The sequence below is a fragment of the Diadema antillarum genome, unplaced genomic scaffold, assembly GCF_040938485.1.
Source record: "Diadema antillarum isolate AM-2024a unplaced genomic scaffold, OU_Dant_1.0 seq00001096_RagTag, whole genome shotgun sequence".
NCBI lineage: Eukaryota > Metazoa > Echinodermata > Echinoidea > Diadematoida > Diadematidae > Diadema > Diadema antillarum.
Genome location: NW_027271913.1, coordinates 685524 through 711610, shown reverse-complemented (window position 1 = coordinate 711610; position 26087 = coordinate 685524). Strand labels below are relative to the sequence as shown.

The window sequence follows — 26087 nt, the reverse complement described above, 5'->3', positions numbered from 1 at the left end:
TTATAGTACACCACAGGAAAAATAGGATCCCTCACACCAAATGCAAGATCCTTGGCTTTGCAACATTCTTTTGAGTAGAAAGAGTGAAATGCAAATTTGATGAAAGTTATAGAAGCATGAAAGTTGTTTGATTTTGCACACCCAGCGGCACACCTGAAAAATCATTGACTGCCTGCATTCATCGCTGCACTCGACTTGGTCAACTGGGTTTGAGACGGTGGCCATGTTGTCCCAGTGCATGTTTACAATCTTTGTGCATACATATGGTGGCAGCACTGGTACCCTTCTAAAACCGAATTGGCCATGCTCTTTGTGCAGAAGTGAGGTGCTCAGATGGCACGGAGCCAACTGCCGTCACTTCGCTGCTCACAAACATCCCCAGTTCAGTTTACCACCCTCACTCCGCAAGTTTAATTTCCATGGCTTATCACATCGTTATCGCAATATGACATCTCTCACTCGCCCAGTCGTATCGCTTCACCGTGCTCCCCGCCCCTCCCCACCATGCTCTTCCCGCTGCCTCCCCCACTTTCATCTCGATGAAAACATGAAGTCCGCTCTCTCTCATTGAAGAAAGTGTATTCTTCCAGTGATACGAAGCTTAATCTAAGGATAACCACTACCCTCCCATTCCTTCTATATGAAGTCCAGTTTTTATCAGGAAGAGATACTTAACACACTATATGTTATACACTCTATGCATTTGATCTTTCTAAAGCTCTGATTCTTATTGCAATATTGTTTGATCTCTGCATTGGTGCTATATTATCCAGATCATTAACATAGTCATGTTTGAATAAAACACTGTGTATATATGAGCAAGATAGATTATCAATGGTGGTACTATGGTTATGGTAAAAGAGATATCCCAACTCTTTCTAGAAAATGGAAAAGAAGTCTTTAAACCCAACATCATTATCAATTACCGAAAGAGCAAGTGGAAAGCAGATTTCCCAGTCGAGGAATGATGGGGACTTCATGTTTTTTTCAAGGTGAAATTTTCTCTGTGTTTCAGACAGTCTACACTCTTACTGTCATTAAGAAAGAACACTTTATTCAGCTGAGGTAGATTACATATATAGATATGATGTTATTCCTATAAAATACAGTCTGTATGTGCATTTTAAATGAAATTTGAAACATATTCATCTTTTAAGAAACTGATCAAATTCTTTGCAAGCTGCTGTAAACTCGTGCAACTCTGCTCTCTCCTTGAAACAAGATTTGTTCTTGGATTAAAAAGTTGTCATATTCTCCATTATCTGTAAATGCTGCACTAGTAGTTTTTTTTTTTTTCCTCTCTGTCTCACGCAGTTATCTACATTGCCACTTGGTTTATATCTGTTCATTGATTTTTATGGCAAACTTATCCATTTCTTGCTGTACAAGTCTTTAAAGCAAATTATACCACACTTAAATTTTCTCTATATGTTGATGATAGCCGTGCACAGCCATATCAGTAATGCATGACATATAGGCCATTACAGCTGTGTTGTGTTCTATTCAACGTTGTTGTCTTATTGTTTTACTCCACCATTGATCGTCTATCTTGCCTGCTCGGTTACATGATTTTTCTATATTTTATTGGGATCATATCCATATACAATTTTATTTTCTTACCGTAATAATCAGATGTACCTTTTATCTTGTCAACTGTGATAATCCAGTTATCAGAGTACTTAATACTGTTCTAACAGTTCTAATGATTATGTAAATGATTCCAATCAGTTGAATGTGTGATCTGTGTATGATTCAGGTATCAAGTTCTGATGCATGGTTGATGTTACGCTAAGTTCGATGCATGTGTGAGATATCAAAGTATTCTATTTTACAAGTTCAGGACTATGTCATGCCCTGAAAACAATCTTTTTAATGTCACCTAAAATATAATCCAAAGAAAGCAAATGTAATAGAAAAAAGAAAACATCTCCAAAAAAAAATGTCCCCTAGATCTTCAAGCTTGATAAAAATTCATAGGGCAGTAAGGTACCCACTTGTTGGATGATAAGAGCCAATTTCAGTTTGTAATCAAGAAGTTGATTCTGGGATCATGTCTGGACTTTATCACAAATTCCATTTCAGCGGAACGCATACTATGCACAAAATTGTATTAAAGTTGTCTTTCTTTTCACTTACTAAATATAAAGACAACTGTTTGAAAAGTAAAGCTACACAGACACCCAAGAAACATCATGTATCCTTAGGATACCACTGTGCCTTATGTTCATGGAGTGTATTTATGTAACTATGAGATATATTTTTAGTGTTTCTGGGGATGCTCTGTTTAATATGAATGCAATAACACATACTGTGTACCAATGATGACAGGTTGGTAACACTGACTTTTGTTGAACACCTATGAAAAGAACTGGCTATTCCAGATGGCCTTGACATCAATCAAATTCCTCCACCAATAAAATGCTGTCCATTGCATGCTGTAACACGAAAGAAATCCCTTTTGTCCATGTCAGTATAATGTCTAATACCTTCCTTCCGATACCTAACTGACTTTGATGTATTACACATAACATTTGTATATTTATCATCCATTCCAAACCCTTTGATGTAACTATTGTTACACTAACATATTGTGAAGTCAGTTACTGTAAAACCACACATTTTTGTGTGCATGAAACTTTCGTGAGGAGCCACAGTTTACAAAAGTAAAATGCGTGTGAAAGAGTTTGTCTAGACAGTCCAGTACATTTTTTTTTTCATTTTTCTTAATGGTTAGTATTTCTTTAAAGTTTCATGCCATGAAGAAGGTCGTCAGCTCCAATTTGTGAAATATTCATGCTGCGAATGTTTGTGGTTTTACGCTATTTACCCTGAACCTTTCCTTTACCTTGTGATGTCTGCAGTTTAGGTGTCTTCAGGTCAACATTGTCCACATTTGACTAAATAGAACAGCTTTCAGGCAAAAGTACATACATATTATGCTCAAATACCCTCTATTTTCCTACTGTTTTGATATTAATGAAGGTTCTATCACTACTAGTTAGCCATGTGACTTGAAATGTTCTTGCTTCAATCAGATACCATCTATGCCAGATTTTTAAAAAAGTCATGTTACTACATTATAGTCTAAGCAAACAGTTTTCAAACAGAGTTTTAAAAAAGTCCAGTGAAACTGCTGCCAGACATTTTGACCTCTGTTTTTATATTGTGTCTAATAAAATGCATAAACATATGTCAAGATAAGTAAAGATTTGCTCTAGGACAGGAAAATATCAAATTTAAAAGTGAATGGACTGTAATGCCATTAACATGTAATATAATATTGTCTGAAAACTGAGAACCTAATGATTGGCTATCTATAATCACCACCACATGCTTCAAAAGATTTTTGCTCTCTTAGAAATTCATTATGCCTTACCACAGATAATAAATTTACATTTAGTAGTTTTCAAATTGAATGGAGAGGATATTTAGTATTAATGTGAAGAAATGGATGTAGGGAATTGAATTACAGCATATTGTAGTTCTTTTTCATGCACCTTGCTTCCAAATGTGCAGATACACAGTTAGGAAGTATGGAAGTGTTGCTGAGAACAAGTTTTCTCCTTCTTGTGTAACATGCTTTCAAAGATTTGTTAATCTATTAAATATAGTGCAATTATAAAGTATTTCTAGGATTCAAAAAAGGCAAAGTGAAAGTAGGGTTTTAAACTCTTGAAATGTCAAGCATAAAACTTGCAATGGTGTTACATTAAATCAAAATGTGAACTAGTGTTCTGTAAATATTTAGCCGTGTTGAAAGTAAAGTTTATCAGTATTTAAATCTGTAGGATAAGGAAACTGACTTCGTGCACACTTTTCTAAGGCAACGTTGTTTTTCATTGTGTATTAAAGTCAGCATAAGGTATATTCATGCAGAAGCGTGGATAATTCGGGTGCTGTTTGTTATTCCGAAGGTTCGTTATTCCAAAGGATTGTTATTCCGAAGGTTTGTTAATCCAAAGCACACAATTTCCCTATGCCTAGAGGTTCTTTAATCTGAAAATGAAAAAGGGTTCGTTAATCCAAACATTTGTGGCGATATTCCGAAGGTTCGTTATTCCAAAGGTTTGTTAATCCGAAAATGAAATAGGGTTCATTGTTCCAAAGGTTTGTTAATCCGAAAATGAAATAGGGTTCGTTATCCCAAAGGTTCGTTGATCTGAAAATGAAATAGGGTCTGTAACGAACCTTCGGAATAACGAGCCTTATTTCATTTTCGAATTAACAAACCTTATTTCATTTTCGGATTAATGAACCTTCAGAATAACAAACCTTATTTTATTTTCGGATTAATGAACCTTCGGAGCAACGAATCTTCGGAATAATCAACCTTCGGAATAACGAACCTTCAGAATAACGAACCTTCGGACTAAAGAACCTTCGGAATAACGAACTTTCGGAATAATGAACTGTAACCGAGAACTCAATATCAGGCTTTTATGGGGGGGATCAGATTTGTTCTAATTCAATATTGTTTTGGAGTGATACATGGTGATGTCAAGATTATATTTGACATTTTAAAAGCACATGATCTGTTTGATCATAAAAAAGGTCCAAATACACTTTCCTTTTGACATTAATGCTTCTCTTTAATTACAGAGAGAGACTGCCTGTGGGATGCAGATATATCACACATACAGAAGAATTTATGCATGTGTACCTGATCACTGAATTATGCATCCCTACCACTGCTTCTTAGAACATGTGTGGTAAAGTTTAAATAAAACCCACTTTTTTTTTGGGGGGGGGGGTTCCATAAGTGAAGAATTGATGTGCCTTGATTTTCATTGGCAGAGCTGCTGGGATGTAATTTGTCGTCTATGTTGAAATTGCAAGACTTAAAAATACTTTGATATGAATAAAAAGAAAATTATTTAAACTTGAAGCAATAAGTTAATATGATAGTCATGGTAAATCTAAAAACCTAATGATAGCCTGTCACTGCTTCTCCTTAAGATTCATATTCATGTTATCTAAAACTACAGCCTGTAGAGTATAGTCTCCTCTAATGTGTTACCACACTGTGCTAAACAAAATGTATATTGTTAATCCACTGCCAAATTTCACAAGAAATAAGATACATGTAACTTGCAGGTTTTTCACTTTGATTTTATGATGAAAAGACCAAATCAGTCATCAAGGCAACACTACCATGATTTGTCAGCAATTACTCAAATGTTGCCCCTTTTTTGATAAATGCCAAAAAAGTGTGACAATTGAAATGGGCATTTACATAATAACCTGCAAATTGTCATATTTTCTTTGTAACCATAGGAAATTGCTCATACTTCAATACCCTTGTCTTACTACCCAAATTGTTGATCTCCCTGGAATAACATTCAAACATAAAATGCAATTGATGAGTATATCCAAATATCCCACTCTGCAATTACTAAAAACATCCTTCTCATTTGGGAACGAAGTCTTTGTAATACTTTAACTCTTATATCGTTGTATTCTTCAAATTCACATTAATCATTGTATCACATACATATGCATACAATATCAATATATTGGTAAACAGGCAATAACAGTTAGTTATTAAGCTTTATAAGCATTTATGTCTCCTAACATGTGCTAAGGTATCAAACAAGAAGGAATGTTGATTTATTAAGAGTCATTTACTGTATGGGAGTAATAGTAACTAAATTATTTTCCTTGTTTTTATTGACTCATATGTTTCTGACTTGTGTTTAAAAATGACATGTATCTCTCCATGTAGATGTTAAGTAAAACTGATTTGTGATATGCCTGCTAATACATCTGGAAATGTGGATTTATTTGACTTAATCATGCATGATTTAGTTTCTCATCTATGCCTGCACGCTTTTTAGGAATGCTAATGGCTTCATTTCGATCAAAATGTCAAAATACGTTTGAAGTCCTCCTCGCATTAATGGATTTATGATTTGTGCTTGTTGTTTTGTATTTGCTATGCATGGACAGAACAAACTGTGATCAACAGTAGTATTATTGTGCAAGCGTACCACATGCTAGCTTTATTCCCGTGTAGTGTAGATAGAACTGTGTATGACTGGTAAAGGCTTGTCATTTCTGACTACATTTAATATGTTTGTGCTGATGTGAAGTATTGTGTGCAGTGTTATTATTTTGTGTCAAGGCCTATCTGGAATTGTTGCCATAGAAACTGTCTCTTTTGACAGGTCATTGACCTGTTAGAGACACTCAAGAGCTGACATATCTTAGCTTAAGAAATCTTTATGATGATTGTGCCATAATGTATATGCTGTATATTTGTTTTTGCATATTCTTCAATGCAACTTAGCTTTTACAATCCAAAATGATGATATACTCAATGTTGATGCTTATGGAATTACAGCTTTCTCTATTTCTAGCCTTCTGTTACCAGCATTGTAAGTTTGTTTGGAAAAGAACAGTCTTCAAACATCAAATGGAATGCTTTTTTATTGTCAACTAATCTTATTCACCAAACCAAGCTTCAGTTTTTGTTTTTTTTTTAGTATTCTAATTTGAGAATGTCTTCTTTTCACTTCAGAAACTTTACATTTCTTTCTTTTTTTAAACTAGAAGATTAAAGGGTTAATCTTATCACTTAGAAGAAAAACTTCAAGAAAATGATTCCATAGTGCCCAAGAGGATGTTTAACTCATTCAGTCGAGAAATGCATGTAGTGAATTAAGTGTGATGGCAAGTTGTTATTAATGCCATCGTAAATCATTCATGTCCATGATTTCCACTTGAGCAATGGTAAGCTCAGCCATGACTTCCAACAGAAGTATTTGTTAAGTCAAGACCATGCATCATTTAATTTTTACCATAAAAGAAATCCTTCAATTCTGCACTGCAAGATGTGAAGTGAAAGAGAATCTGTTTCTAGTAGACTATCATCATATTAAAATCTGATTTTTCATTGCTGAGAGGCACAGAAGAATTGTAAATATGTTTGCCTGACTTCAGAGCAAACAGGAAGCTTTTCTAGGGCCAGAAAATCATACCCTCGAATGGACAACAAAAGTGACTGTTAATGTCAGTCTTGAAACACATTTTATGAAATTATGGTAGACATTCCATAATGAGAGTTATGATGGAATCTGTAAACTTAGTTAACATCACAGATTTAGATGTTTCAATTTTATTTGCACTGGGAGAAATGATACCAAAATGGTACGAGCAAGAATCTTTTTCAGTTAGGTACATAATATTCAATTTACAAATTTCTGTGTTTTATAGTTGCCTTTGCAAATTTTCCACTGATTATAGATTCAAATTATATGTTTGATTTTTCAATGTCAGCCTTATGCAAGACCAGTTCCTAGTTTTATTTGAAATTTTGGTATCATGGAAAACTTCACATTTATACCTAGTTTCATTTACAAAAAATCTTTCCTTCGGCAAAAATATTGTGAGGGAATACAATTTTGGAAGCCTTCTATGCAAAGGAATAAAGGACATTGACATGTGCATCACAGTATATGCAATCATGCAAAGCGTTTGATCATTTTGTGATAAGATCTTACCTGAATATGGACATGAGTTGATCAAAATTATCATGAAATTAGCAAGGCAAATGTGGATAGCCTGTAAGACTATCCACAGGGCACAAAGTTCAACTTGAAGTGATAGAAAAAAAACAACAGAAAGTTGCATTAAAATTTTGTTGAAAAACTCTCAACATCATGTTACCAAAACCTTAATTCAAATGTTCTGTCATAGGAGAGGCAGAAGGGGATTAGTATCCTCAAAAGACTGCACAGAGGTATTGCCTTTTGCCTCTCATTCAATGACGGGTGTATGAAAAAATAACAGACAATGTGAATTCCAAATTGATCATAGATGGATGTCATTTTAATCCATAATCTTCTATGCTCTCTACCCGCTCCATCCTATCTTCATCCTACCATGCAACCCGCAGAGTCTTGGAGTACAGTTTGAACTTGGAAAACATCAACCTGTCGGCCATCAGGACAATACGAGTTCTGAGACCTCTGCGTGCCATCAACAGAATACCAAGTAGGTGCTCATTGTCATGCAGGACCATGCAAAACTTTAACGAGCTTTCATTATTGGGGTATGAGTCCCCCTTGGATATACTCTTGATGAATTCCTTGTGCATTTAATCTAGTATGATGACCAGGGAATAATATACCATGACATTTTTTTTTGTAACCAGTGCTGGAGATTCTGGTTGTGGATAGAAATTCATGTTCTTGTGTCATATCAGAAGAAAATTATGATTGGAGTCAAAAGGGGCCTGAGCTTTCAATCCTAGCAGAATCTTTGTCAGATGCAAAATGACAAACATGTAGGGTACGAAAACACATGTGTTTGCTTTCCCCTACATGGACTACACACAACAAACAATGACCCCGTTTACAGTGCGGGCGCGGCCCGGCCCAGCCCCGCTTCAGTACAAACACGCAAAAGGCTAAATCCGAGGCCAAAATTGGCCTCGCATTTGGCCTTGCTCTGGAGGTGGTCGAGCTGCGGCCGAGCCGAGCCCGGCCTTTTCTCAGTGTAAACGCAAACTGGGCCAAATGCGCGGCCAATTTTAGTCTGGCTTCCAAACCCTCTGTCTGTACTATTTCGCTAATCAGGATATTAAACCCCTCAACGTCGAAAACTAGCATAGTTTAAGGTGGTTTTGTCCTGCAAAGGATTTTTTCCTTCGACAAAGGCCTTTGCCCGAACGGCGACAACACCAAATTGCGTTTGTTTACAAGCAGAGAGCCACTACGACAAAACATTGAAAGGTTTCAATCAAAAGCGCGGCCGAGCCCGGCAGTGTAAACGGACGAAATTGCTGGGCCCGGCCTCGCAATTGAGGCTGGGCTTGGCCCGCGGCTCGGCCGCGGCTCGGCCCATCCCCGCACTGTAAACGGGGTCACAGTCTGAGGAAGGCTAGGGACACAGAACAAAGAAAACAATGTAGTAGGTCAGAAGTCAAAGGCAGGGACCAAAGCAGGTGAGGAATGGGGATTAAAACATAATTAGAAAATTATGATCATTAGTGACTGCTGCAGGATCACTCTATATCATTTAATTCATACATTTCTGTGTTCTGTAACAACAGAGTACAACTCAAATTTGTTTTTTTTTGTGAAAGGGAGAGGGAAAGAGGTCTGTACGGGTAAGGTATTAAATCAATTTGCAACATTCTTTGTCCTTCTCCTATCATTCGTCCGTGAAACAAATACCTAGAAATGTCTTCCCTTTTATTGCCTCCTAAAGTATCATACCATTTTATGAATGTGTGTGTGTGGGGGGGGGGGCACATTTATCATGGATGGACAGCCATGAACATGAACATGAACTCATTTCCTTGTGTTATGTTGGTGTTAACTTTAAGGAAAATTGTCATTGGAGGTTGCTTTTATCTTATTTTACTCTTTCTCCTGTTTTTCTTTGAAGTGAAAGGCTGTTTTTGTCTTCTTGTTTTGTTTCCCATAGTTAAAGGTTATTATGATAGCAAGATAAGGTCACCAAATATATGTTTCCAGTATCAGAGCACATCACAAAAGTCTTTCTTGAAATACACACATGGTGTTTAGAAAATTGAAGGAAGGAAAAAGGTTGTTCACACTATGCATTATGAAGAATTACAATTTGATTAGTTTCTGTGCAGTTGTATGAAATGATAATTATATAATCTTATTCAGTACTATGAGAGTGATGTAAGATTTATGAATGTCAATCTAAAACTGATTTGATGTCTTCCCAGATGAGTGGGTCCCAGAAGATTTCTAATCCTTATGACAAACTCGAATGCTTCATGTGAAGTATTATTTGGTATGCCTACTTGTGTGTGTATGTCACACATGGGAAATAACATGTAATTGAAGTTGGCAAATATTCGAATGAGATCCGTGATGATCATAACTCGATTGTGATGAGAACGGCAGGAATGGGTGATTTTTTGCAAAGAGGGGTGATGATGCTGAATGAATTTTTTAGGGTGTGTGAAATTATCAGGGGGAAGAATGTCACATTTGCCAAAAAATTGTAATGCTGCTGGATTCATCTTCATGAGCCAGCAAGGTCCCTAGCTAGATATTGCCAGTTCGTCGTAAAAGGGTACAGTCACCAGCCACTGACCTTTAGAATGTGACCTATCTTCTTTACTTTCTAAAAGGATCAGTGAACACTGTACAGGTGCCACATGATCATTCTCTAATATTACAAACAAGTTTTTAGATATGTAGGAAAACACACAAAGTGCCTGTAGAAATGGTTTGCTGAACTGTACCAAATATAATCTAGCAAATGTAGGCACAACTTACCCCCGTTTTGTGACAGCAAGAACTTTGATATTTGATATCATGTGAAGATCAAGAAAGCAATATACTATATAGAAATTTAAAAAAAAACTCACATTATGTCTTGACGACATTGAAAATTGTTTGCTTTGGGGTAAAATATCACATTTGGTTTGTGTGAACATATTTAGTTTAATGTACAAATTAGTTTGGGTAAATGTTAATTCATATTTATAAGCACACAGTATGAGTAGCTATCTTCTACTACATCTTAAAATATCTGTGCTTTACACAAAGGTAATGTGTGAACAGAATTTTCTTGATAAGTAAGCAAAGATGATTATCTAAATACTAAAGCCATATTCTACTAAACCCACAATATCTTGGAGTGTAAATAAAACTCTGGTAGCATTATTTACAATGAACAAGGTAGTGTCAATTGTGTGATCTGTAGAAAGTCCTTTATGACATCAAATAAGAATATATCTAACATCTGTTCTTTATTTTTTTCCAACATTATCACAAAACAGAAAAGCTCATGGCTTTCATTTATAATCTATTAATATTCATCCCATTAATTGTGGGAAACTCAACACAGTTCAACACAGAAACTCAACACAGTTTCCCAATTATAGGGAAACTCAACACAGAAAAGCTCATGGCATTCATTTCCAATCTGTTAATATTTATCCCATTAATTACAGGGAAACTCAACACAGCCTTAATGGCAGTTTGTATCATAAAAGCATGAAAAGAAAGACTATTTTGAGTCCTTATTGTAACAGTGCTGAAGAATTTCTATCTCTGTCATAGGATTTTGCCTACAATGTGTAGCAATTATTACTACAATGATTTCCTGCTATGACATTTCTGGATTGACAACCCCCTCAACAATCGTTCAGACATAGTGAAGACTGAGGGTCTCTTCTACCTGGAAAAGATGGTATCAGCGTGCCTGACTGATTAGGCCATGTCGGAATGTGGTTTTATGCACGATAGCAAGACACGCTGTTGGTTCCCAGAATGGAATAACCGTCCGCTTTCATGTCTGAGAATTTAAGTTTCTCAGAAGATGTGTTATTGTATTCTGATCTCCTGCTTTGTGGATGGACTACAGGAGATATCACTGAGAAGATCTGATTACACAGACCTTCAATTTATGATTTATGTTTTCATTTGTTGGAATTAACAACAAGAAAAATTGTTACTTTGTCACTAAAGTAAAAGTAAAATTGTATGCCCTTTTCCCTGTGTGTAAATGATATTAAAAGAAAAGGATGCATTTCTTGCCTGTACAAAATGGTATCAAAGGAAAACCTTCAGAATACATTTTTTTCCTACATGAAAGTCATTCTATGGTATATATAGAAAAAAAAAACCCAGAATGCAGTGGAAAGCAGTTGTGAATTGTCTATCTTGTTGAAATGGGTTTGTAGGCAGTACAATGAATATGAATAAACAAGTGAGTTCATATAAATCTCAAACCCTCAATATGTTGTGATTTATGCATTCAGTTTTTAATATGATGTGCACATCAGGTGATCCAGCAGATGTACCTGTATACATACCTTTCATACTGTCCAGAATAAAGGGAAATACAAGCACCCAATAGCAATCAATCAAATTGGTACTGTTTCTTTATCTGTTAACTTGTATCTGGCTATGGACATTGGCTTTTTCTTTCTCAATCTCTCTCTTCTTTGCCCTCTGTGATAATAGTATGTATCCATTGGCAGTGATTGATACGTTACTTGTGTGCAGGGCACAGGTGTGTACAAAGGAGATCTGGCTACTCAGTGTGTGTGTGTGTGTGTGTGTGTGTGTGTGTGTGTGTCCCTTTCATTATGTGTGTGTTTTCATCCTCTCTCCCTCGCTCTCTATCTCTATCTCTATAATATGCTCTCACACAACTCTCAATCTGCATCTCCTCAAGCTGCCCACACTCCGGTGCAGATCGGCAGGAGACCGGTGGGGAAACATGATAAGATTCACACCGGCTGAAATTGAGCGCTGCCCTAGATGGGATCTAGGCCCCTAATGAGCCCAGTATATGAGATGGACACACCTGCTGCCTACTGGAGTCCATGCCGGAGTCAGATTCATGATGTATTGTACATCCTGCTCTCCCTACTCCCTCCGTTTCCCCTTCCTCTGCACTCTGCCTCCCCCTTGTCTGTCCTCCCTGTTACATCATCGATCAGTAGATCTGTGTCAAGTTCATACGCAGACAATACAGATCTAGGATCGCTGACGTGATAGGTCCTCCCCTACAAAGGGTTGATCGATAGATGCGATCTCAGATGCATTTATCGCATGGAGGAAATATTGCGCCGGTGTTCATGCGTGTGCTGGTAACATGTTGCCATGGGGACGGCTCAGGCAGAGGCAGTCTGCGACACCTGACTGCTCTCGTGACATGAAATGAGGCGCTCTGCTATCCCTCTCTTTCTCTGTGCGTGTGTGTGTGGCACATTACAGGCTATTTTCAGCATCACTCTGATGTTGTCCATATTGGCTTGATTGTGCCCGGTGTGTTGTTACTCTCTGAAGAGCCAAATTGGCTTATGTAGCGGGTTGTTTACCGTGATATGAGATGCATTGGTAACATATAACCATTCTGCAGAGTGCTGGTGCTGTCCAGTGCCATTGTTTGCTATATCAAAACATGTCCTACTCTGATTGAAAAACAATCTCATTTCATTTGCTATTCTTAACTGTAAGTGTGCCGCTTTCTTCTTTCTGAGAATGATATTTGAAGCAGCTTACATCTCATGAAGAATGTCTGTAGTGCAGTGAAAGGAAATACTAGTGGAAATGAATGTCAGTATTTCGTCCTTCAAGAGACCAAGTATGCATAAACAATGTGTATAAAATGCTGAATACTCCTGAGTGAGTACTAAGATATCAAAGTCACTTCTTTTTGTTGAGATAGCACGGATGTTTCTTATCCATTGTTTGCTGCCCTAAGAAAGAGAGACACTTGTGTATGGCAATATGTTGTGTGTGGTAATCAATGTTATCTTTGGTAGACATGGATACATTTTGCCCAAGCACCTGGATTTTTTTCTTTTGTTTTGTGTAACAAGAATGAAACTATTATTACTATCAAATTTTGCATAGGATCATCAGTGTTGTGTAATGCTAAGCAAAGTTATCTTTGGTAGATGTGGATACATTTTGCCCAAGCACCTGGAATTTTTTGTTTTGTTTTGTGTAACAAGAATGAAACTATTATTACTATCAAATTTTGCATAGGATCATGAGTGTTGTATAATGCTAATCAATGCTATCTTTGGTAGATGTGGATACATTTTGTCCTGGCACCTAGATTTTTTGTTTTGCGTAACAAGAATGAAACTTTTTTATTGCTTTCAAATTTGCATAGGATCATAGGTGATTATTTTAGGTCTGGAACAAGCATCAGCTATGAAATATGATATTAAAAAAAATCAGTGGGATAAATAACTAAGGAAGTGACAGAATAGGAAAAATTGTGTTTTGACCAAAGCATTAAATGTACCCAAACATTACAATCAGTACGGTTCACCGAGATATGCCTTTAATGGAAGGTAACAACACTATTGAACTTCATTTGGGATCTCTGTTGTGATTGTCCTTTGTAAGGTGGTTATTATCATTCAAACAGCATGGTAATGATTTATATGGTCAAACAGTACAATTGTTATAATATTACTCTAGAGTTGCATTGCAATCACGTTGTGAGATGAAGTATAAATGAAAATAAGGTTTTAATTTAAGGACAAGATGTATTTATGCACCCGAGATATTTTATATCAACCATCGTCAGTGCAGAACTAGAGATTTGCAGAGGGCTTCAATTCATTGATCTTACAGTTTTTAAAGATATGGATTACTCGGAAAGTTTTGCAACACCATATCAAAGTGATATTTTCAATTGCCAATGCATACTTGATATTAGTATACAACTGAACCTATAATTCTACAGAAGGTCCATTGTAATACTTGTCTGGTGGTTTTGTAGTATATAACTACTGATGCTACAATGTGTCCACACCAGGTCAATCAAAAAATATTTCTAGCAGGATGATGTAAATGTTCATAGATGATATTAAATGGACTGTGCTTATTTCATCAATAGATGATATTTATAAAAGGCTTTCTCTGCTGGACAGAAAGTCTTATGAAATGACATCCTTGGATCAGCATTATACAAAATAGAAACACACTACCAGGTGGTGATAGTGTCCATAGTCTTGGAGAAGCAGAGAAGAAAGGTGCATGAGATAGCCAGCTAGCTTGTTGTTCAGTGGTTGTACAAAAGTCGCTGATGTTCATAGTCCAGTGCACCTTGAGTAGGATGCACTTTATTGCACTAATTTTGGCCACTTTGGAGACCAGTAGATGGAGTTTGAATGAGATTCTATCCTTGACTGGAAGCCAGTGGAGTAGATAACTCAGAGGGATGGAATATTATTAACCGGTTGAGGACGGTTTGATTTTGCAGCAACACGCATTTCCCATAGACACTTGCCTGAGTATACTCGCTACTCATCCTCAATGGGTTAATAGTAGTCCTATGAGAGATTCCAGTCTGGTCTTCTTATTGCTGCTGTGAAGAGAAAGCACAGAAGTAATACAATGGAATGAAATTATCAAATGAATGAGATAATTTCTTGTATTTTCATAGTTGCTTTAACGTTTGGGCTCACTTTGCAACCTATTATCACAGGATTTTTTTTTTCATACATCACTTTTGATTTAGGAGAACTGATACTGGCTCTGTGACCTGTGATAAAGTGGTAGCCAGGCGCGAATCAATGCGCATTGAATATGCATTCCCATGACTCATAAAAATGAAAGAGAGTAAAGTTTGTACAGTTGTAGACATGGGAGCTGAGAGTTTCGCAGGTCAAGGCCGGCAGCTAGTAGCGAGGGATATCACAATGGTAGAATCTATTTTTCTTGGGCTCTGACAAAATTCAGTAGGTTCTTTTTCTGAGCAGATTACATTTAGAGGTAAGACTAATATTTAACAGGTTTCAAGTCACACTCTCTCCTAGTGCAGCAGTAAGTGATGAGTGTTTTTCAATTATTTTTTTGTACAATCTCTAAGCATTTCTATGCTTTTTGAATTCAATTTTCCGTGTATACAAATGGACGTTCCACTAAGTAGGCAAACTGCAAAATAATTTGTGGTGAGCTGTTTTCTAGCAGAATGTCTTACAGGGAATGTGAAAGTTTTGTTTTTTCTCCAAATCATCTGTTAACCCCTTGAAGACTACTCCCAAATAAACTGTAGCAGGTGTCTATGGGAAATGCATGTTATAGCAAAATCAGATGGTCCTCAAGGGATAAAGGGAGACTATCTGCAGCATGCATAGACATGAAGGTATATCATTACCAATCCAGAGCTATAATACCTATTGAAGGACATTGATCAATTAATTGTCAGTGTGACACATCAGAGTTATGGCAGGGACATCGGTTTGTTTGCCAAGGGAAATGAAAGCTGTGTTTATACTGCAGTCCTCCGTGCATTTCTTGGAAATTCCCTTAGAGATCATCTACCCAAATTTTAGGGTAACATTCCTTATTGAATTCGGAGGTAAAGTACCAGTTATATGCACACAAACATCTTGTGTCCTGATGTGATATTTATGCGTACATATAGAAAGTTCGATCATACATCACCATTCATGTCTATGGCCATGAGCACACCCTTTTGAGGAATTCACTAAGAATGCATCACTTCGCCACTCCATGCTTGTAATAATTCTAGTTTCAAAGTGGATTTTTGGTCAATAAGCATGCTGCTGATATGCCATTGGAAATCAGCTTCATTTACAACTAGACAAAACTTTGCAGTGGAGCATTGTGTGCAGTTGGATGCTCACGCGTGAGACTCCCAGTTTGTGTGCTGAGTCTGTCAATACTGATAGTAACTTGCTACACCCTCCGGAGGTTCCTCAATGTTCGTTCTGGACAGCGTAGCATTATTTCCATCCCACGTTTTGCTGCTGTATTTGTCACATGTTTGTGCTTTGACTCGCGACCGTGTGTACTGACAACGAAGGAGGGTAGACATGCCAAAACCTCTGGAATTTGTCTTGTGTTCTTGCTGCCTTTTTGCGCAGTATAAACGGGATTCAGGAGAGCTCTTCAAGACGAGAAAGAATGAGATGAGATAGAGAGATAGATAGAAAAGGAGAGAGAGTAAGAGGAGAGATAGAAAAATAGAGAGGGGGGAGATGTAGAGAGGACACCCATGGAGAGTTGAGAGTGAGTGGTGTCACTGTTGCTAGGTCACCACGGGACATCGCACTGCATCTTTTGTGGTCCGCTATGGGACCGGATGACTTGAGTTTCAGAGTGCCTATCCGGTCTCCTCTTGCCCTCAGTTCAACCCAGTTTTTTTGTTTTGTTTTTTGTTTTGTTCCGTGGCCTGCAAGACACAGCCCTAGATTTTCAGCTCATTGAATGCCCTTTGTCAACTCATATCTGCCTCCAGTGCCAGTCTAGAGTCCTCCTCTTTCTCCCTCTCCTCCCCTTCTTCCTCCTCCTCTTCTTCCTCCTCCTCCTCCTCCTCCTCCTCCTCCTCCTCTTCCTCCTCCTCCTCTTCCTCCTCCTTTCTAATCCTCCTTCTCCTCTTATTTCATTTATCTGGGAGGGATCTGCCTGGAAGGCTTGTCTTGGCTTCTACACACTTTGACAGAATTCATTTACTACAAGTTGGAAAGTTTTCCTTCCTCTTTGCACATCTTCCTTTCTTTGTTTTTTTCACTGGATATTGTTCTTAATTTGGTTCCCCTCTTATCTGAGAAGGCAATCATTTTGAAGGTATTCCATTCATTGGAGAACCAGTTCTGCTCAATTTGCATGTATATCAAGAAATTTTAACTTGATCACTTGATCAATGTTATTGTATACCCTGTCAGTTGGTTTCTCTTTCATGGTTGCATAGATTTGTTGTCTGAGTTTTAGATTATGTTAATTTTGTCACACTACCACAGTAGGGGAAAATTCATGAATGTTTGTATCCTGAACAAACATGCAGAATTTCAGTCATGTCTATAGATGATCATGTAGTTGTGCACCCTCCTGTGGTCATAAGCTATAAAGTGCAGGTGTTTTATTAAGTCAAACAAGGAATGGCTGTCCTTAAAAATTTGTTACTCATTTTGCATATTAACCCACTCCATACTCAATCCTGAAATCCCCATACACTTAATACACCTGCCACCAGGTTCCTGCATTGAACGGGTTAATTGACATCAGAGTAGATTCCAGGGGAATTTTTCTTTTTCTGTTGAGACTCATGGCAGCCATGTAAAATAAACTAGACACTTTGCTTTAAAAACATAGTATCAAGAATTGCTAGTCATCTCTGGTCAATAGAAGCACGATTGTAATGGTGTCATGCCCATTTAAATGACCGTTGTAATGTACCTGTTCCATCCAAAAAGACAATTTGATTTGATAAATCTGTAAGTGGAGTAATGCATGTAGTTGGCTGATATTGTTCTTCTAGTGCCATGGTGATGTACTGCAATTTCAATTTCCAGGAAAGAAACCCCTACGAGAACAATTTCTACCAAAATTCAGAAATAGATGAGATCGATTGTAGTTTCACTTCTCTCTCTAATGTATTTTTGTGGCTGTCCACATGAAGCGTGCCTTCCTTTCTACATCTTTTAATGGCAGTATTAAGGAAGTCACGTGACTTTTTTTTTTCTTCTTCTTCTGCCTGCAGGAGAAAGAGGGACTTGAGTTTCCGAGAGTCCAATTCAGCCTAGAGACCTACAGGTCACAGCCATCTAGGTTGTGCACATAGACAAAATAAGAGGGAGAAAATTGTGTTCTGAAGGGGGGGGGGGGGGGGATCTGCGTTAACCATGAGACTTGCTGTGTGAGTAGTGAATGGAACTACAATCAATTCTTCAAGGGTTCTCTTGTCTTCAGGGCACATTACATATGGCTAATATCTTCCTTCACTTTGTGTTGTTCGGAGGAAACAAAATATGCGTAATGATCTGTTGTCATATCCTTGAAGTTCCCGATTACGCAAAAACAACATCAACTGAATGACACACATCATGTAAAGGTTGAAATGCAATCTATGTATTGCTCACATCATCTGTTCAAGTTTTATGAAAAGAGAAAAGAAAAGATCAGCAAAAGTATACCTTCTTGTTTATCTTAATATGCCTTTGTTTTTTTGTCTTTGTTTTTTTTTTGTCTCCTCCACAGGTTTGCGTATTTTAGTTATGTTACTGCTGGACACCCTTCCGATGCTGGGGAACGTCCTCATGTTATGCTTCTTTGTCTTCTTCATCTTCGGAATCATTGGGGTGCAACTATGGAAGGGGCTCCTCCGCAACCGCTGCTTCCTCGATCTGGGAAATGTCACAGTGGGAGACGGGTGAGCAAAAGTTGCTGATACATCTACTACCACCTCTACAACTACACCACCAAAAACACCACACCCACTAACAATGCTGAAACCACCTATTACCGCAAAAGCCCTATGAGAGTACAGCTACACCCACCACAAGAATCACACATACCACATCAACCTAGTATAATCATAACAAGTACTACTACCACAACAACAGCCGACACGATACTGTTGCCATGACAACAGTAACAGGAACAACTTCAACAACAAGTGCCACCACTATCACCACCAAACAGTTTAGCTTCACCTGTGACAGCGTTTGAAACAAATATCTTATAAAACCACTATACCTACAACAATAACTTTTCTCAAAGATTCCTTTTAAATTGAGATTATAGTGCCAATGTGTACACATTAGGTAATGGCCCTTGATTTGCGTCACTGTCACACAATGAAGCCTAATGATACAAAGAACATTCTCACAGACTACAATGACAGGGCTGCCAACTCTCACTCATTGAGAGTGAAACTCACTCATTTTGGTCCTTTCTCACTCTAAAACTTTATTTCATTTGCATGCATTTCTATTGATCTCACTCATTTTGACTCCTAAATTATAGCATTGGCCTATGGGAGTCTCACTCTCAACTAGTTTCCAATGTTGGCAGCCTTGCAATGAGTTAATCAAAAGTGCTGTAATACTGACAAGGGAAAACAGATTGAGATGAGGTGTATCCTGTTCTTGAAAGTCAAATTGTGATTTGTTCTGCAGAAACTGATTCTGTTACGTCTCAGTCCCACACTCTTCATAAGATGTAAGCACTGGATGAAGTGAATCAGAGTAAATGCCTTGATTATTTGTTGTATACAGTAGCTTTTAGCTGGCATTAGGGAGGTTTATGTGAGATGGAATACAGATGATACATTTCATTAATACATAGAAGGGATATAAAAACATTTGTTAGGCTGCAAAGGGCAAAAAACTAAAAAACAAAGCCATAAGACAAGAGAGATGTAAGGAGCTAGAAAAAAAGAAGGTAAATATTGGTCCTGCGTGCCATCCATTTCCAGCCCACATTGAAGGCACCCAGACCCACAAATATTGACTGCGTCAAGAATAGCCTGGAGACATGTCTCTAGTACACCACCCTGACATCCATCATGGCGGCTGAGGGCAGTCCGTACCTCCGCCTTTTTTTTTTCTCCAGTCCATTCAGGCATGGTAGCTGGAGGTAATGGTTGGGATGGGGATCATGGGTGCCTGTAATGTCCTGATATCGGCATTTACACTGCACCATTTTGTATCTCCTCCTCCTCCTCCTCCTCACAATGTACTATTGATTTTGAATAAGGGGTAGCCCTCACCTTTCCCAGGAATTCTTGGGTCTCAAGGATGCATAGCTTGTTTGTCTCATTACATCTTTTCTTTTGAAAATAGTGCATAAAATTCAGGTCAGGGTGACCATGATGTACTGTAGTGTTGATAAGAGAATGTAAACATTTCTCTTCAGATGATTTCCCCATTCCCAGACAGACAAATGTTTACAAAATTTGAAACTGAAATATGGAAAGGAGCGCATAGGCAATGAAATCATCCAATTTTAATCTGTGTTGTAGTATTTTGACACGTGCAAAATATATAGGAATATAGTAATGAACAAATACATGTGTTCATATCTTGCAAAATGCAATCCCATACACCCACTTGCAGATATTTAGCTTATACAGCACATGGTCTAGACAATTTTTTAAAAAATATTTGCATTTGCATGACTGGACAACTAATCCTGCTTGAAGAAGGAATTTCAAGTCAGTGCTTGATTACCCATTCATACAAATGTTCTGGTCTTTTCTGATTAAAAAACAAACAAACAACAACAATAAACTATATGCCAGCATATATCAAATGTCCAGGATTTCTTATAGCTCTTGTTCTGTCCAAGAAATGTTTAAAAAAAAAACATCAAAGAGGTGCAAGAGACTTTTGAAGTCTCTTTACGATACTTTGTTAAATGATGAACTTTCACTTAGAAGGTGATCATTCTGGCCTTCATTTCTCCCTCACTGAAGATGATTTGGGATAGATTGATTTTAGAATTAATTTTCCTTTGTTTATAACTTACAATATCACTGTCTTGTTTGGAGCAAATCTACAACTGTTATATTGTAGTTTTTTTCCTGTTCATTATAAATTGTAGTGAGCACCCTATTTGAAGAAAGCTGGATTAGTGCCAAGGTGCTGAGTAATTAGACTGTGAGATCAAGGTGATAGGGAGATAATTACACTCCAGAATGAAACACACTCACATTCCTTGCAAGTGACCAAGGCAGTGATGACCGCATAGCTGGCTAATGGGGCATTTACACCGAGCATGGTACGAGCAACGGGCCAAGTTTTTTGCTATGGTATGCCAAAAGGAACTATGTCTGGTTCTGTTAAAAAGGTACAAAATCATCCAAAATGTTATTCTTATGTCCAAATCAAGAGCAACAAAATCAACAATAGAAGATTAATTTTGTAAGAATATTATTAGGGGGGGGGGGAGTGATATTGTATTATAGATTTGGTGTAAACACAGCTTAATGGATTGCTTTAGTTATATAGTGACATAATTACTAACAGCATACCTGTATGGACCTACTTTTGTATGATATTTGATAGTGATTATCATAATGGTATTGGTAATGATTTCAGTCCATTGTAGAGGAAATAATCTTTTGTTTGTTTTGTTTGTTTCAATTGATCATTTCAAGAGGGTTATATCCTCAAGATCTACAGGTTCTGCTTTTCCAGAGAGCCTTGCTTGCATGATAGAATATACATATTTATACATTCATCATAACTCAAAATAAACTTTGTACATAGTGGAACAGAAAAACATCATAAAATCGACACAGATTAAAATCACCTTGTTAAAATGCATACAATCAGAATATCAAATTAAATCATGTCATCTAAATGAAAATGTTACCTTTAAAGTCTTTAAGCAATACGAAAAGGACAGACTTGAAAGTCTTTGATCCTATTGCAACCCAAACCACACTGGCACCAGAGCGATAGAATTATGTACTTCAGCTGTAGCTTGGTTCTGCCCAAGATGGCAGCCGTGCCTGCGACACCATCTCGTGAGATTCCGTCTCACTTCACACCGAAACAATTGTTGCCAGTCGGCGAGTGATGCGAGACGCGGTCTGTGCGCTGGTCCTCCCAGTGGGCAGTCCAGCGAGCGATGTCACGTTAACGTGCTTAGAGCAGCAGGGCGTCGCCTTGGCGCTGGATGAGTGGGGCTGTACCTGGTATCACTGGTAGCAGCCAGACCAGACAGACGAACTGGGCTGCTGTGATTGCGTGACAGCTGTCCTAATCAGGGCTTGTTAATGGCACAGATCTCAGCAGCCAGCCGTAAATATGCATGATATGTGAAATCTGTAATAGCTGGATGTACATGAAGTCTGCCAAAGCTGGATACATGAAGTCTGTGAAAACTGCTCACATCTATGGCTTGCTTTGTTGTAGTCTTGAGCAACAGTTTAACCCCTTCAAAACCAACATCACAAGAATATCATTGAAACAACACACAAACAATTTTTCATTAGTATTGGGAGAGATAGATTTCCCAGGCTGTAGCATGTGATTCAAAAAGGTATATCCAAATTGTTGAAATATATTGAAGAGATGCTCAATTTTCATGCACATATATGGGTTTACTTCAATATACATCATTTCAAAAGAATGATTACTAAAAGAATTACACCAAAATCACAACAACACTAATCATGTGACAGCATACCATGATTTGATATATCAAAGTGATGATATGCAATGTATACTAACCCTCTGTTATATTCTGAGTGATTATTTTTCTATGTCAATTCTATGCAATGTGATAAAATTGTACAATTGTTTTTAAGTCAAGATTTTAAGGTTTTTCAATGGGTTTAGGGTAATTACCCCCTGGGCAATTACCCCGGACCCTTCCCTTGGCCCTAATCCTAATCCTGAACCTAATCCTAACCTTAACCCTAACCCTAATCATTACTCTAACCTTACCACTAACCAGTATTTAGCCGGGGGGGGGGGGGTAATTGCCTTCTTGGGGTAATTGCCCGGATATGTTTTTTAATATGTATTTGTATCAATTGATACTGGAGGCCTGGTTACATGACTGAAAATTGCCTTTATGATGCTATAAAAAGTACTTTTAGAAGAAAACATGAGTGACTGAAAATAGCCTCATAGCTACTCCACAGAGCACTTCAAGCCTTCCTTGTGTCAATAGGATTGTAAGAGACAATGCAAAATAAAGGACTATCAGTGGTAACAGATTTATGCAATCTTATCCCTTTGGGAAATCAACAATATAGGATCAATTATATGTATCACTATACTGGTCTAAATGTGAGTTTTTAGTCAATGAAGTGTCAAACATATATATCTGTAGTGAGTTGACCAGATACAACAATTTTATGCTATTGCCTCATCCTCACTACCAGTTGTGAGCTAAGACTAGGTAGGAAAAAAAAGTAGTTAACAAGCATATTCACATCTTACACCTACCTGTTGAACAAAGGCTGTACCTCATAAACCGAAAGCTTGTCACAGGTTTGCCAAACATAGCAATATCTGATGTATAAAAATTAGATTCCACATTATTACAGTGTATTTCGCATAGCATTTGATTCATTGGATAGGAACAAAAGGAAGTACATAGCTCATCATGATTGTTGAACAGGGAAAAGTATTATGAATTTCAATATATCAGTAAATCATCCTTTGTGTGTGTAAATAGAAATGTTCCCTTTTTTCTTCTTTGCTACATCCTTAACCCTATTACATCGTGTCTGTCCTTGCAACAGGTACCCCAACCTTACCAACTTTTACAGAGAGCCTGAGCTCTGGTCGGACTATGTCTGTAGTCTGCCGTCAGACAATGGTATGCGGCAGTGCACGGAGAGCAAGCCGCCGTATGAATATGAGAACATGGCGTGCAACATATCGGCAGTGCCGTTTGAGGACAATAGTTATGTAATAAACTCCACGGAGTGTGTAAATTGGAATCAGTACTACACGCAGTGTGCCACTAGTGATGAGAATCCATTTTTAAATTCAATATCGTTCGACAATATACTCTACGCATGGATCGCCATATTCCAGGTAAGTGTCCAACAAACGTATGATTTTGTTTTCATTGGACTCTCAAAGAAGCTCTCTCTGAGACTTTGTTGTAAGAAAAAATTTAATGGAAGATACATTGTATTTATATTTCTAATCAACCTGTTAGAATCAAGGTGTAAGTGTAAGTTACTAAAAATGTATTATTCATTAGATGTTTTCCCATTAGAACATGATATACAGGCACGACCAAATCTCAAGACAAAGATTACAAATGTCGGTGTATCTGTTTAAATTCTTCCATGTGTTACTTTAACATGTTTGCCTTTTATGCACAGCTTGGATAATTCGAAGAGGATCTAGTTATTTTTCTACATATTTGGAACGTTGTAAGGAATGCGAATACATAATGCTTATTTATGAAAATAGATGAATTCACTCTCTTTGTGTATTTTTGAATTTGAGACAGAGATCCCTGTTATTTGTATTTTGTTTCTGTTGAATGGCAAGCAGTTTGCACTGGAAGTATGTGTTTCAGTTTTATCATTTTGTCTTTCTTCTCTTGATCAAGGCTGACAGTATAATGATACCAATGACATAAATAATCATTGTGCCATTTATTCAAGTTCCAAAAGATACATTATTTCCATGAGTTACTCACTATATTACATTTGACAGTTAAATGCCCACTTCAAAGATATGGATATTGAATTTGACAATTGTAAGTGATTAAAAACTGTAAGACAGCAAACATGATTTTGCTTTGATCATGTTTAACAGTTACTATCTATTCACAGTGAATCCTACATGTATGCCAGCTCTGCTCATATCAGACAAGGAGTAGAATCCTGATCAGAACTGAATTCTGGCATCGATTTCTCTTCCAATGCTAACCTTTAATCTATCTTTATTTTTCAGCAGTTTACAGAGAGAAGTGTGTGTTAATGTCATAAAGTTGCATACTGTCTGTACTTGTTACCCTCTTATATTGTGCTCTGGCTGATATGTGCAGGACTGACTGTGGATGTGTGATTGTGCATATTTCCAAGCGTATGTCCTGAATGATGTATTGAAGTTCTACCCAGGCTGTGTGTGTGTGTGTGTTTGTTTGTTTGTTTGTTTTTTCATTATCATTCTTTCGGCCATGTCACTTTTAATCATGAACATCCACCTACTGTGAAAATGTTTGGATGGCTGAATACATGCAGCTGACTACAGATTGTGTTTAAAATAAGTTTGAAATGTATACATCAGGCATGATAGTTTGTGGATTTAAATCTGATTTCAGAATTTTTCTTCTTCTCAAATCTCTACACATTTTGCTATTTTCATGTATCAAAATCACCTGAAAATTTTGATTTCCGATTTGTTCATAAAACCTCAATATCATCCCTGATACATATATTCCTGTTTTCTTTTTTTGAATTAATATTGATGGACTTCAATCATCAATTCCTCACCCCCCCCCCCCAAAAAAAAATGAAATACAGAATACTGTGTGCAGCACTGGTACAAAGAAGAAAAAGAGGGAAAATGAAAGAAAATACTGCATTTCATCAACAGAATAAGTTTTTACAATAACTACTGTAACACATTACACATTTAATACAGTGCTGTTCCTGGAAATTAAGTGAATTCATTTCATTATTGTTTATCTCCCCCCCCCCCCCCCCCCCCCCCACTCCCCCCATGGCTCCACACACACCTTGAGAGAGAATTAAAACATACATATTCAGGATTGCAGCTGTACAAAATCTCTGTATTCAAAACTAAAATGTAAAGGAAAAACTAAGCTAAAAAATGAGATAAACATCAGACTACTGAAGCATGAATAAAAGAAAAAGTATTCTTGGGTAGCAAAGATATTTAATAATGTTTACTTGCATCAAAGAATATGAGAGATACTATTAGTTACCCCCTGCTTGTTCACGAAATACGGGCAAATATCTACGGTCTGGTGCCATATTCCATGAGGCCGAAGGCCGAATGGAATATGGCACCAGACCGTAGATATTTCCCGTATTTCGTAAGAACAAGCAGGGGGTAACGATTTTATCTTTTAGTGTAGGCCCTAGATCTGTAATTCTGTAGATTCTAGTGTAATCTCATTGGTAAAGTTACACAGGCAATCGTGGAACCCGATTTTACTTCTGTTCCCGTTAATTTTTTATTTTTTTTTTCAGCGAGTGAAGTTGAAATCGTCGCCTGCCCCGAATGCATGAGCTAGCGCGCTGATTATGGTGCGCGCTGCAGCTGTGCGTAACGTTCACCCAGTCACGGAATACGGGTGCCATAGAGCTGCACATGAATTCTCTCGTTTTGCGGAATACATGTATTCACATGCGCACAAATATCAACAAAA

The 26087-nt window shown here is 37.4% G+C and overlaps 1 protein-coding gene across 1 annotated transcript in view; it reads left to right on the top strand.

Moving 5' to 3' along the window:
• LOC139743563 (voltage-dependent T-type calcium channel subunit alpha-1G-like) overlaps positions 1-26087 on the top strand; it is a 256942-nt gene that overhangs the window by 80107 nt on the left and 150748 nt on the right. Inside the window, exons 3-5 of the mRNA XM_071654043.1 lie at positions 7895-7992; positions 18465-18636; positions 23470-23767. Of these exons, the coding sequence (XP_071510144.1) occupies positions 7895-7992; positions 18465-18636; positions 23470-23767 (568 nt within the window). The remainder of the gene's footprint in view (positions 1-7894; positions 7993-18464; positions 18637-23469; positions 23768-26087) is intronic.